This window comes from Balaenoptera ricei, chromosome X (assembly GCF_028023285.1).
Source record: "Balaenoptera ricei isolate mBalRic1 chromosome X, mBalRic1.hap2, whole genome shotgun sequence".
Classification (NCBI taxonomy): Eukaryota; Metazoa; Chordata; class Mammalia; order Artiodactyla; family Balaenopteridae; genus Balaenoptera; species Balaenoptera ricei.
Window position 1 is genome coordinate 93,754,730 of NC_082660.1, and position 14,930 is coordinate 93,769,659.

The 14,930-nt window shown below is 38.7% G+C and overlaps 2 protein-coding genes across 2 annotated transcripts; one reads left to right on the forward strand and one right to left on the reverse strand.

The window, feature by feature from the left end:
• Positions 1 to 5,971: 5,971 nt before the first annotated feature.
• On the reverse strand, positions 5,972 to 7,010 carry LOC132357153 (late histone H2B.L4-like). Its single transcript, XM_059910444.1, has 3 exons — positions 6,895 to 7,010; positions 6,298 to 6,420; positions 5,972 to 6,221 (listed from the first exon to the last, which is right to left on the reverse strand). The coding sequence occupies exons 1-3, from the start codon at positions 7,008 to 7,010 to the stop codon at positions 5,972 to 5,974; spliced, it is 489 nt and encodes a 162-aa protein (XP_059766427.1).
• Positions 7,011 to 14,090: 7,080 nt separating this feature from the next.
• On the forward strand, positions 14,091 to 14,404 carry LOC132357154 (histone H2B type W-T-like). The gene is given in 2 exon segments (XM_059910445.1): positions 14,091 to 14,252; positions 14,255 to 14,404. Coding segments are annotated over 2 exon segments (312 nt in total).
• The last annotated feature ends 526 nt before the right edge of the window (positions 14,405 to 14,930 follow it).

The window sequence follows — 14,930 nt, forward strand, 5'->3', positions numbered from 1 at the left end:
TCTGAAAGGGCTCCTGGAGGGTGATAATGAAAGAAGACTGACAAACGCTTCATATACACAGTGACCTCTTATGCAGATGTTGGTGTTGGTGATGATGATTGATGATGATGAGAATTAAGTATGGGGATTATGTGAATGACTGCTTTCTAAGATGGTGGGTAGAAAGGGATCAGTCAGAACAGACGTCTCCTCTGAGAAAGATGATATGGAGGGTAGGAAATGAATGTAAACAAATGGTACTCTAAATTGTATCTCCTTTACTCTTAGCACTTATTCAGTTACCTATTTAATCCTATAATTTAAACATTTCTTTTAATTTATTTATGTATGTATTTATTTATTTCATTTTTGGCTGTATTGGGTCTTCGTTGCTGCGCGTGGGCTTTCTCTAGTTGCAGAGAGTGGGGGCTACTCTTCGTTGTGGTGTGTAGGCTTCTCATTGCAGTGGCTTCTCTTATTGTGGACCACTGGCTCTAAGCATGTGGGCTTCCGTAGTTGTGGCATGCAGGCTCAGTAGTTGTGGCTCATGGGCTTAGCTGCTCCAAGGCATGTGGGAATCTTCCTGGGCCAGGGCTCGAACCCATGTCCACTGCACTATCAGGCGGATTCCTAACCACCGCACCACCAGGGAAGTCCCTATTTAATCCTATAATTTAGATAAGGGTAAGAAGTTAGGAGAGGTGAAGTAAATCAGGGGAACTGCTATGGGTACCTGCTCAGTACGTGAGCTTGAAATTACTCTAAAGCTTTTCCCGTTGTATCCTGAAGCCACCAGGGCTCTAAATGCTCTAATTTCTCTGGACACTGGCATTCAATGCTGTCCAAGGTATTGCTTAATTTATTAACATTGACCTATATTACTTTTTTTTTTTACTGAAGTATAGTTGATTTCCAATGTTGTATTAATTTCTGGCGTACAGCAAAGTGATTCAGTTATAGATATATATACATATATTCTTTTCCATTATAGTTTATTACAGGATATTGAATACAGTTCCCTGTGCTATACAGTAGGTTCTTGTTGTTTATTTTACATATGGTAGTGTGTATATGTTAATCCCAAACTCCTAATTTATCACTCCCTCCCCCGCTTCCCCTTTGGTTACCATAAGTTTGTTTTCTATATCTGTGAGTCTGTTTCTGTTTTGTAAGTAAGTTCATTTGTATCATATTTCAGATTCCACATATAAGTGATATCATATGGCATTTGTCTTTCTCTTTCTGACTTCACGTAGTATGATAATCTCTAGGTCCATCCATGTTGCTGCAAATGGCATTATTTCATTCTTTTTTGTGGCTGAGTAGTATTCCATTGTATATACATACCACCTCTTCTTTATCCACTCATCTGTCGATGGACATTTAGATTGTTTCCATGTCTTGGCTATTGTAAAGAATGCTGTCATGAACAGTGGGGTGCATGTATCTTGAATTAGAGTTTTCTCTGGATATATGCTCAGAGAGTGGGATTGCTAGATCATATGGCAACTCTATTTTTAGTTTTTTAAGGAACCTCCGTACTGTTTTTCATAGTGGCTGTACCAATTTACATTTCCACCAATTTAGAATTCATGGAGATCTAGGGAGAAAGTGAATATGAAGATGCAGCTGAATGGGTTTCCAAAATCATGGTAAATAGTGGAAAATCACAGCAAAATATAACATTAACAGATGGAGTTTTCAATAAAGTAGCTATAGTAGGTATCTATGTAGATTTCAGTGTAGTTATAATACATAAGGCAAATGTAATGTAAAGGGGGGAGGGTAAGGGGATCTATTAAGGTGAGGTTTCTACATATCAACTGAAGTGGTAACATAATGATTCTGAGTATTGATTCTCAATAGACTGTGGAAAGTTAAGTAGGGAGTTTGTAATCCACAGAGCAACCACAAAAATATTATGCAAAGAGATATATTCAAATTCAGAATAGAAAATTAAAATGAAATACTAAAAGGCATTCAGATAAGCCAAAGAAAGGGGGAACAGGGTAATGAAAAACAGAGAGGACAAACAAAACATGCAAAATAAAGTGGTAGATCTAAATAGAAACATATCAATAATTAATTGTCAACGGTCTAAATACATAACTAAATGACTTAGATCGTCAGAATGGATTTATAAAACAACAAAAAACAAAAATGGCCCAACTCTATGTTGTCTACAAGAAACTCCCTTCAAATATAATGATATAGGTAGCTTAAGAGTAAAACAATGAATAAAAATACACCACGCAAACACTGATCAGAAGAAAGCAGGAGAATCTATAGATTCTTTACATTATCAGACAATGTCGACTTGAAAGCAAACACAGTTACCAGGGATAAATAGAGTCAGTCAATTCACCCGGAAGATACAACAATTTTAAATATGTATTATATCTAACAACGGAGTCTTAAAATACAAGAGGCAAAACTGACAGAACTGAAAGGGGAATAGACAAATCCACAAGTATAATTTGGGTCTTCAATACTCCTCTCTCAGTAATAGAATTAGTAGACAAAAAATTAGCAAGGTTATAGATGAACTGAACACCACCATCAACCAACTAGATCTAACTGACATTTATACAACAGTCCACCCAAAAACAGCAGAATACACACTCTTTTCAAATGCACATGGAACATTCAGCAAGATAGACTATATCCTGAGTCATAAAACAAACCTTAACAGCTTAAAAAAATTGAAACCAAACAGAATGTGTTATCTGACAATAATGGAATAAAATTCTAGAAATTAATAATAGAAAGATAACAGGAAAATCTCTAAGAACTTGGAAACTGAGCAACACATATCAAGTTAATTCATGGGTCAAAGAGGAAGTCTCAAGGGAAATCAAAAAATACGTAGAACAGAAATCAACTATACTTCAATTAAAAATACATAGAACAGAATTAAAATGAAAATAAAAGTGAAAACCTACAGCTATCAAAATTTGGGAGTCAGAAGACAAATAGGTCGTTGTCAGGGTTGAGGTGGGGAGAATGGGTTGACTACAAAAAGGCACAGGAGAATTTTTTGGCATAATGGAACTCGTATATCCTGATTGTGGTGTGGTTATACAACTGTATACAAGTGTACATATACAAGTGTGTGTACTTTTCAAGACATAGAACTGGACACTGAAAGGAGTGAATTTTATTTTCTCTAAATCATACCTTAATGAAAACAATTTAAAAAGCACACATCTTGTTAAATGAAGAACATTAGTAGCAGATCAGTGTTATTCTGTGATTCCAATTTCATATCTAACAAACAAATCAGTTAATGTGTAAACCATTGTATCTATTTACGTATGTGTATTTCAATATGCACAGAAAAATGCATGCCAAATACAAATCAAACAATAGCAGTGGTTACCTTTGGGGAGTGGGATGCAGGAATATGGATTAGAAAAGAGACTTTCACTTTGTCCGGCTGTGAGGCATTTTAAACCACACATAAATTATTTATATTTATAACCCATTATGAAACAATATATATGGGAGATATTCTGATAGACAGTGAGGGTACTGAGGAGAATAAAAATAATATTCATTATATACTTAAAACACATTTGTCTAACTCTCCCTTCCACTAAAATTAATTCAGGAACGATAATTAACTCCATATGGTTTATGATCTAAAAATGCAAAAAATAAAATCAAGTTCAGTGGATACAGCTAAAAATTTAAATAAATGTGAACTATGTCCCTGCAGAATTATAGTTCATTAAGGGAAGATGTTATGCCCTTGGTGAATAATAATGGTATCTTTTAAGAACATCAAATGATCAGGAACTGTGACTGGGTATGATTATAATAGGGAAAATGTTATAGGGGAATATGGACCTCTTGTCATGAACAATTTCCAGGTAGGTTCTAACCGCTTTTTTTTGGTATCCTGTTCTTCCCAATGGCTGTCATTCTTTTAATGGTTGTCCCCTGCCTCCTTCCTTCCTGTCTCAGTTAGAACCTACTAGGCTAGGCCCTACTCCCTGATTTCAAAGCTTACTACAAAACTACAATAATCAAAACAGTGTGGGGAATGCCCTGGCAGTCCAGTGGTTAGGACTCCATGCTTCCACTGCCAAGGGCGTGGGTTCAATCTCTGGTCCGGGAACTAAGATCCTGTCTCAGTTAGAACCTACTAGGCTAGGCCCAAGATAGGCCCAGTTAGAACCTACTAGGCTAGGCCCAAGCCTCATTATATGCTCATTGTAATATATTAGCATACGCCAAATGACACAGCCACCTGCACCATGACAGTTCCCAGGCCATAAAAGGCCAAAAAGTGGGCAGTGGCCCAAGTCCTGGAATCCCCACCCCTTCTCCAAAATAGTTGGAATAATCCTCCTACTTATTAGCCTATGAAATTACCCAGCCCATAAAAAACTAACCACTCCATATGTGGGGCCCCGTTCTCACCATCTGAGATGGCCCACACTCTGTCTGTGGAGTGTGTATCTCTCTCAATAAATCTACTTCTTACCTATCACTTTTCCTCTCACTGAATTCCTTCTGCAGTGAGACATAAAGAACCTGAACTTCATTAAGTCCTGAGACCAGGTGTGCAGTTTTACCTGGGAGATTGTGGATTTGAGTACCTTCCTAAGCCAGAGATTGTGGGTTCAAGTCCCATCTGAGGTGCAAGTCAGGTGGGTTCGAGTCTCATCTGAGGTGAGATTAGGTTCAAGTCCCAATCTGAGGTGCACGGTTTCAAAAACTACAATGAGGTATCACCTCACACCAGTCAGAATGGCTATTATCAAAAAGTCTACAAATAATAAATGCTGGAAAGGGTGTGGAGAAAAGGGAACCCTCCTACACTGTTGGTGGGAATGTAAATTGGTGCACTATGGAAAACAGTATGGAAGTTCCTTAAAAAAATAAAAATAAAGTTACCATGTGATCCAGCAATCCCACTCCTTGGCACATAACTGGAGAAAACTCTAATGTGAAAAGATACTTGCACCCCAATGTTCATAGCAGCACTAGTTACAATAGCCAAGACATGGAAGCAACCTAAATGTCCATTGACACGAATGGATAAAGATGTGGAATATATACAATGGAATACTACTCAGCCATGGAAAAGAATAAAATAATGCCATTTACAGCAACATGGATGGACCTAGAGATCATCATACTAAGTGAAGTAAGTCAAAGAAAGACAAATACCATATGATATCACTTACATGTGGTATCTAAAATATGATACAAATGAACTTATTTACAAAACAAACAGACTCACAAACATAGAAAACACACTTATGGTTACCAAAGGGGAAAGGAGGGGGGAGGAGTAAATTAAGAGTTTGGGATTAGCAGACACAAACTACTATATATAGAACAGATAAACAACAAGGTCCTACAATATAGCACAGGGAACTATATTCAATATCTTGTAATAACCTGTAATGAAAAAGAATATGAAAAAGATTGTATATATGTATAACTGAATCACTTTGCTGTACACCAGAAACTAATACAACGTTGTAAATCAACTATACTTCAATTTAAAAGAAAGAAAAAGAAAACCTCCTTAATATCTCTTCTAATATGTCTGTTGAATTCTTATACATGTTCCTGCACTTAATTTGTTGTCATTACGGTACATAATGAATCTCTGGAAAATTTTGCCATACATTCATGAGAAAATGAGAGTGAAAAAGGTAAATAACTTTATCTTACAGACCCTGTGAAAGGTTGACCTAGAAAGATAAAAGAACTCACTCTTTAGTAAAGTGGTATAATGCAACATTATTGAACAAAACTCACTATTTCATTTTGAGCAAATTAGACCATAGATATATTAAAATGTAGTTGATAATATTTAGTTCTTTGTAAAAAAGATGTTTAAAAATTAGCAGGATGACACACTTTAAAAAATAAAGTCGATCAAAGTTTATCAGAATACAGTTCTTATTAAGAAAACTGAGGTGACTCTGAATAGATCCTTTGGTTTGCGATGCTCAGGTGGTCCGGAGGCAGCTCATTTGCCGGTTAGGTACCGAATGACTGCCTTGGTGGCGCTGGATATGGCGTGCTTGCCCCTCTTCCCAGGCAGCAGCAGGCGCACGGAGGTCTGCATGTCTCTGGAGGTGAGGATGGAGCGCTTGCTGGAGCGGACCAGGCGCGCCGCCTCATCGGTGATTCGCTCAAAGATGTCCTTCACGAACGAATCCATGACGTTCACGGCCTCCTGCGAGAGGCTCAGGCCCTCCTGGACCCGCTGCAGCACCCTTCCGAAATAGGTGGCAAAGCTGTCGAAGCCGTCAGAGAGGCGGCGGCGGCTGCAGCGGCGGCGGCGGAGGCTGCAGCGGCGGCGGCGGAGGCTGCAGCGGCGACGGCGGCTGCAGCGGCGGCGGCGGCTGCAGCGGCGACGGCGGCTGCAGCGGCGCTTCGGCTTCTTCGGCTCGGCTTCCTTGGTGCCCGGGCTTTCTTCAGACGTCTCAGACGAAGGCTCAAGCATGTCGGAATCGTCCTCCCCGCAGCTCAGAGGGAAGGACAGTGCGGCCGTCGAGGTCCCTTGGCCCGGTTTCTACTCCCTGCCTTCTATGATGTCACGGGCAATGCTCACATCTGATTGGATAAAATGCAAAGCAGGGAGGTCTGTCACTAAGGGACCCCATGTCACCTGTGATTGGATGGCCCCCTGCTTGGCCTCCAGTCAGCCAATCACAGTGGAAATCTGGTGACTTTAAACTTTCCGTGACCTCTACCAGAAAATCTTTGAACTATGCCCCATGTAGGCAAAGTTCACCTCAGCTGATTTATGCCTACTATTTATGCATGAGAACTCTGAAAAGATGTCACCCAAGTCACCTACACTGAAGAAAAATCAGTTTGAGCTTCCTGAGCGAGTCTGACCTCCCTAACTCAAGTCGTTGCCGCCATCAGAATGGCTTTAGCCACTTGGCGGGCCATTTTACTCCCACATAGTATCTTGTCTTTCCATGGCTGAGCCTCCGTGGCTTGAGCCGGAAGTCTCTGACATGGTCTGCAGAGCGCTCCTCGAAATCATGGGACATAATTGACCATCTACTGCCTCCAATTATGATCAAAACCCCCAGTGAATGAGAAAAAATTGAAATCTCAAAGCCACATTGTCCAAAGTTGGAACACAAACAGAAATGGGAATACTTTTAAAATTAGTAAAAATACTTAAACATTTCTCAAATATAAAATTTTCTTAACATTCCTTAGGTCCTCAAAATACCCCACATGCTTGAATTTGTGAACAAACGTAAGAGTTGTTGATTGAAAACAATGATTAATTCTCTAAGAAAACACCATAGGAAGAATGGAAGGAATAAATGGGAAGTTCTTTAAAATAAAAGCGTATTTCTTGCAAGAATACATGACAATACAGACAAAGGCATTTCTTTAATGTGTTTCCTTACCAATAAATTGCAGAATTGGAATCAAAAAATGACTTAAGAAGAACTGAAAAAAGGGGGGGGGGTGTTCATCAATGTGGTTTCATCTGAAATGGTCAAGATTCCAAAGCTGTGTCCATTTGCACTTTTAAAGAACTGCTATTTCTACTGCTCATGAAATGTTTCCAATTATGAAAGCAGAAAGCTAATCTTTATTACCAGAAAATGTAATATGGTGATAAAACCAGTGAAGGAAGCTTGCCGTTCCTTATTTCTAAAGAATCCCATTTACCAATGAAAATACAAAAATCCCACTTGATGTGTTAGTAGTCAAATCCTTCCCTTACTTGTATACAAGGGACAAGAGACACATACAGTACAATCTCTGAATTCAAATCATTAACTTACAGTGATTAAAAACAAGCTAGCAAGCAAACAACAGGGAAGGAACCCCTCCAGTTTCCTCCACAATCTCCAAGTCTGAACCTCCCAAGAATGCTTTTATTTGTTTTTCCCTGGCCACTTTCCCACACTGGGCCAAAGGCTGTGGCTCACAAGCTTCCAGTCCATCACTGGCCGAACCAGTGAACAGGACGTGAGCTGCTCTCGTTGGACACTCTTATCATCCGAGTGCTGCATAACTGCAGTATTTAGCTATGTCTTGTTTACTTGATTCTTCAAAGGAACTGTAATCATTATTGCAACTTTTGTGTACAGTCATTGTTTTACATTTACCTCTACTTGCTAATTTATTCTATTAACATTCCTACCTGCATCTCAGATCATCTGCTGTGATCTTTTTCCATCTTCCTAAATTACATTCTTTAGAAGTTCCTTTAACATGGTGTCAGTTGATGTAAACACGATAAGATTTCATTTTTCTCAAAAGTCTTTATTTCTCAGTTAAGCTCTAGAAGGAAGCCAGCACTGAGATGGGGTTAATTATGTGGGAATGTTAATCAGGATTACCATCTGAGGATGGGATGAGACATATATTTATACCCTCCCCTTGTTCAGACATTGGATGTGACCGTCTCAGGAAGTCCCTAACTTTGGGCAAATTAGCTCTCTGAAGCTGAGGAAATATCTGAAAGGGTCAATGGCTGAGGATTAGCACCTGACTGTACTCTCAGCAGCCGGTGGAGCAAGTCTACATTTGAGTGTGGTTTGGGGAGGTCCATCTTCATGTGTAGCATAGCTTCACTATTAAATGATACCTTGGCTAGATATGCAACTCCAGGATGACAGTTACTTTCTCTCAGCACTTGCTTTTGGCTTCAATTTATTAAGACAAAGAGGTCTGCAGTCACACTGTTTGGTATTCCTTTTTTAGGCACTGCGTCTTTTTGTCTGCTATTTTGATCTCTAGGGTTACCTTGAAGGTTTACTATGATTTGTCAGGTCTGCTTCCTGAATGGAGGAACTTATGGCTCCCCCTAACTCTGGGAATTACCAGCCATTTTCCTTTGAATAGTATTTTTCCAATATTCACCCAGTTTTATGCTTCTGGAATGCCTATGTGATACTTATCACCTACTTACTCCATTCCTTGAGTCTCTTTGCCTCACCTTTATCCTTTTTTTTCCTTTTACTTTCTGTGAAGTATTCTATATTATTTCTATTATTTTATCTGTCTTCTAGTTCACCAATCCTCTGTCCAGCTATATCTCATTGGTTATGTAAAATTTCTTTAATCTTTTGTTCATATAATGAATGTTTGCATTTTCACAAAGAATACATTACAAACTTGGAAGGAATAGAATCAGATTCATCTGAATGACTTAGAGTAGCATCTCCAGATATTAGGGAATGGGGAATAGGTTTTTTTCTTGAACTTTTTGATTTTGATATTTCTGTACCATGTTTGGCTTTTCTCTTATGTTTTCAATGAATTCTGTAACAAAGATAATGTTGAATAAGTTTGATTGGGGTATGTTTGCTATATTAATACTATTTTCCAGGGTTGCTTATAATTTCTTATTGAAGTAGTAAACCTGTTTCCCTCAATTAGTCTTTTTTATTGAGATATAATGGACATAAAACATTAGTTTCATAATGATTCGATGTATGTATATATTATGAAATGATCACCCCAATAATTCTAGTTAACAGCCACCACCACACACAGTTACAAATTTTTTTTCTTGTGATAAGAACTTTTAAGGTCTACTTTCTTAGCAACATTCAAATATACAATACAGTATTCAACTATAGCCACCATGCTGTATATTACATGTCTGCGAATTATTTAATTAAAACTGGAAGTTTGGACCTTACTTCAATCTTTACTGTTAACCATACCATTAGATCATAATTGCCCCTTTTCTTCAATCACCTTCTGAAGTGAATGATCAGATGTACTCATTTTATCTTCCAGTCTTCAACATCAAAACCCATTTTTCCTCTCTCTATCCTAGATTTCATATCTGTCATTCACCTTTGCACTCCCAGTCTTCACTGTCTATATGGTATATTTCAAATGGCATTTCACTAATCCTTCTATTCTATTTCTGAAATTTTAGGTGCAAAACACCCAAAGAGCTATAAAAATGTCCCAACAGATTCATTTTCTTAAAATAACTTCTCACATAATACAATATGTATGAGACTAGTATGCAAGATCAAGATTGGCAAAACATTTGTATGTCATATGGACAAACACTAGGATTTTGAAGCAGCGGTAGTGAGCATGATGGAAATAAAATGACTTACGCTGTGCATTCCAACTGGTTTACAGTTCTATCTTTGAAATGAGCACGGTTTCAAAAGAGGCTTTGGCTCCCAAAGTTTTGTCCCCTATGTGTATGACGATCTCAAGGCACTATTCAGAGGGATTTACTTGTAGTTGATCTCCTGACAATTTTCCTCATCACCTTGGAAAGAAAATTCTTTTTTTTTTCAAGTTCCTTAGTGAGATTTTTCTAATATTCCCGAATAATTTTAACTAATGACCCTCATGAAGGGGGTCCAGTTATCCTAAATCCTTACTCTAATTTCCCAAGGAGAACTCTGGAAGTATAATGGCTCATCAGAGATCTTCCACAATGGGCTGAAAAACAAACAAAGAAATTTGTACCCAGTCCTGGATCAGGCGTTTCCTCCCTTCCTGCTGCACTACTTAGGAAAACAATTTCTAGTTTCTTGCCCTGCCCACAACCTTTCTCTTGAGTTCATACAGTTCTGCTAAAGCTACATAGATTTGTCTCTCCTGGAGGTTCCTGTCCCTCTTCTGATGGGTTCAAGGAAAGTTGTTTTTTTTTTTCACACACACACACTGTATTTTATTTTTACAAGAGATAAATAGACTGACACCAAGCATTGTACATGGCTGACCACAACAAAAGCAACAATGATTGCAATTACCAAACATGAAACACACTCATACTATGTCATAATATTGACATTCAGTCCAGTAATCCTCCACTGTAACAGCTGCTTTACTTTGCAGTGAAAACTGATTTGTATATTCTTTGCCTCTGAGTCCTTGTGGGATTTTTTTTTTTTAATTCAAACAGAAAGTCACAAAAATTATACTCATCCTCATCAGTTCACTCAGTCCCATGTAATTAATTTTTTTTTCATCTTGATCTTTTGTTAGCACTTTTATGAGTTCATCAGTTATTCATTAGAGTTCTGAAAACGCTTATTCATTCAGTTCAGCAGTACAGTCAGTTACCAGAAACCTGTACTTGTCAGAGTCTTTTCCATGAATTTCTTGAAGATGAAACCCTTTTACAGGAACATATTTGCAAAAGCATCAGAGTACACCCAGAACTGTCTGTAAATGACAAAAGACTTAAAAATGACCACGGTTAAAGATTTGATGAAAGTTCATAATAATGCAGTTGACAAGAAAATTAGTTATTTCTGAGATATACATTTTAAAGTAATAACTAGGATTATGACCTATAACATTATACCAGAACATATAAGGTTTTTAGGAATTTCATGTAATGTCTGAAACATTTATATTAACATATTTCCATACAAGTAACCCAATGAAAGTTTAGTATTCGTTGTTTTGCTTGTTTGTTTGTTTATACTGCAGGTTCTTATTAGTCATCAAGGAAAGTTTTGATTTTTGCAGATTATCCAGCTTTTGCCTCTTTGTTTGGCTCAAAGTGATATTCTTCACAGAAGAAATTACAAATTATTTTAAAAGTACAAATACAGTCCTTTAAAATATTGAACTAATAATGGAGTTTAAAGAAAGTCATAAACAATTCCTAAGGGTTGAAATCCCTGAGTATCTTCTCCCTTCACAGAAGTAAGAAGCTAAAAATAAAAAAAAATTAAACTAAGCAATGAATAGTCGGAGTGAAAAGAGGATGAATGAAGTCACCTTTTTTCTCTTAATGGGAAACTAAATAATCAATATGATGGAAGAGTCAGCACATGTGCCAATCTACAGCTCAGGTTTCATATCACATATACTTTGAATTGCGTCCCCTGAAATTCTTATATTGAAGTCCTAAACCCCAGTACCTCAAATGTAATCTTACTTGGAGTTAGGGTCATGAATGAGGCAATCAAATTAAAATCTGATATCCAGACCAGATTCTGGTAGAGTTCTTTGAAGCATGTACTCACTCGAAACATTCTCCTTTCTGTCAATCTGTGTGTCTGTATCTCTATGTCCAGGGGCCCAGGAGTAGGGGGATGGTATGTCTACAATGGTCAGAAACTTCATGCCACCAGAGGGAAAGGTTTGCCCTGGATTATAGGGATTCACTGCATGCAGGAGTTCACCCAGATAAGAGTGAGTCAAGTGGGAAAGTATTCCATAGTTTAACAACACTGTGGCCCAAGGAACCCAGGACCTTATGCTATGGACATATCATGTGTGTGGCACCCAGCAGCATCTCAAAAAGCATGTGTTGTGTGGCACTATTTGTTAGATTTGTGAAAGCTGCTCATTCCCAGACACTTCTCGGATGGATTAAGCATGTCTGTTCCCCTGCCTCTTGACTCTGGCAGGCCTATAATTGCTCTGACCAATGGAGTATGAAAGAAGTGATGTTATGCCCATTACAGAGCTAATCTTTAAGAGGACACATAGCTTCTGCTTTGCTGTTTGAGAGTTCTGAGCCGACAAGTAAAAATCTGCCTATCCTGCTGGACAACCCCTTGGAGAGGTACCTCCATGGCACCAGTATGAGTGTTAGTTGTCTTTTACGCTGCAGAGTAGTTTAAAGGGTCAGTTACACTTCTGTTTTGGTCAATAAATGGAATAGAAAATGGGGGAAATTTCCATTCAAGACATGAAAAATAACTTGACAAAATTATTTATATACATTATTGAAAATGCTCACCTCTGTGTGAAAAGTGACAGAAATTAATACTTCATTGAGATCTTTAATAATTGTGGTTGCTTGAATGGCTGCACCCTTAATGAAAAACTGGACTTTTTCTAATGGAAAGGGAAGATGCCAGAAAAAAAGAATTCTACACCATGCCCTAGATTTGGGGTCAGGAAAAGTCTCCTTGAGAATTTGTAATCACAAAGGTGTCCTCCTGTAGCTTTGGGGTTCACGTTAACACTATCATTATGGTCCAAAGAATTCCCTGTTGTAAACTTTCTTCCATGGTTTGATCATCATATTGTATTTACCAGTAATAAAAAATAGCATTTATCCTTTCATGACTGGAACTATTTTGTTAGCAGTAGAATTAGCCGCTCCTTGAAGCCCTCACAGGAAACACACTTGGAAACCTGACCATTAGGATCTTAGCTCATTGAAGACCTCCATTTCTTCAAGTCTTCCTAAGTCCTTCTTGGTTCAATGTCTGTAATTTATTTTTACATAAATACATTAAAGATATACTTTGCTTGAGTTACGTAGGTTTTTGAAAGGAATGTGTTTCTAATTTTTAAATATTTCCCCTTTACTGATTAGTTTCTTCTCACTCGGAAGGTTTCTAGGGAATTAGAAAAATAATTTCTTTCAACTAACACATATTTTTTCATCAATTCCAGTATGTGTGGTATTTGGGGTACCTAAGTAATGTTAAAAAAAATTAAAATTTGCTAAATGTTAAATATTTTTAGTATTTATGTACAAGTATCCGATTTCTGTTTGTGGCCTGTCTTTGGAGAATGTGGTTTTACTGTTCTTTCTGATTCCCTGTAAGTTTGATAAGAATTGGAGGTAAGGGCTGGTCAGTTATGTCCTATGACTGATTTTGAGGAGCACTCTGCTGACCAAGTCAGAGAGTTCCTGCTCAAGCCACGGTGGCTCAGCCATGGAAAGAGAAGATTCTGTGTTGAGAAAAATGGCCCCCAAGTGGCCAGAGTCATTTTGATGGTGGCAAAGGTTTGAGTTATAGAGACTCTCTCAGGGAACTCAAACTGATTTTTCTTCAATGTAGGTGACTTTGGTGACATCTTTTCAAAGTTCTCATGCATAAATAGTAGGCATAAATCAGCTGAAGTGAACGGATGACCTTTTCCTACATGGGGCATAGTTCAAAGATTTTTCTAGTGGAGGTCACGGAAAGTTTAAAGGTCACCAGATTTCCACTGGGATTGGTTGACGGGAGGCCAAGCAGGGTGGCATCCAATGACACGTGACGTGGGGTGCCTTAGTGACAGGCCTCCCTGCCTTGCATTTTGTCCAGTCAGATATGGACGTTGCCTGTGACATCAGAGAACGCAGGGATTATAAACCCGGCCACTGGCCCTCAGCAGCCTCATTGTCCTTCCCTCTGAGCTGTGGGGAAGGTGGCTCCGACATGGCCGAGCCTTGCCGTGAGACTTCTTCTGAGGAAAGCCTGGGCACCAAAGAGCCCACAGAGGCCGAACCAAAGAGCCCAAAGCAGAAGATGCCAAGGCGTTGTCGCCGCTGCTGCCCAGACAGTTTCATCACCTGTTTCCCCAGGGTGCTGAAGCAGCTTTTCACGAGGGCCTGGACATCTTCGAGCCCATCGCCGAGGAGGCTGCACCCCTGGCCAGCTCCACCAAGCGCTCCACCATCACCTTCAGAGAGACCCAGACCTCCGTGCCCCTGCTGCTGCCCAGGGAGATTGGCAAGCACGCCATGTCCTAGGCCACCAAGGCAGTCATCAGGTACACCATCCTCAAATGAGCTGCTTCAGAACCACCTGAGCCTCGCAAACCAAAGGGTCTTTTCAGAGCCACTCACTTGTCAGGAAAAGACCTGTAGCACTGAAGAGTCAGATTGACTCTAGTTTTTCGACCTGTGCCATACTACTGCCCATCACTAAAACATTTTTAAGTTGAAGTAAACATCAAACGTTATCAGTTCTACTTGAATATATGTCTGTAGTGCAGTTTGTTCCAACAAAAATTGTGACTATTCCTTAACCATACTGCATTTCATAACTTACCTGAACAGTCATTTTAGTTCTAGGTCAGCCTTTATAGAGTTCCTTAAGGTCTAAATTATTTTTGTATTAATTTTATTTTGCATTTTAATTCTCATTCCCTGGGAGGATGTTGTGGAATTTACTAGAGATACTTTATGTGTGATATAGCCAGAGATAAAGTGAGGAAGCAAATAAGCCCACCAATACATCCCTCTTCAACCTTTTTCGACTTGTCCCATAATATTA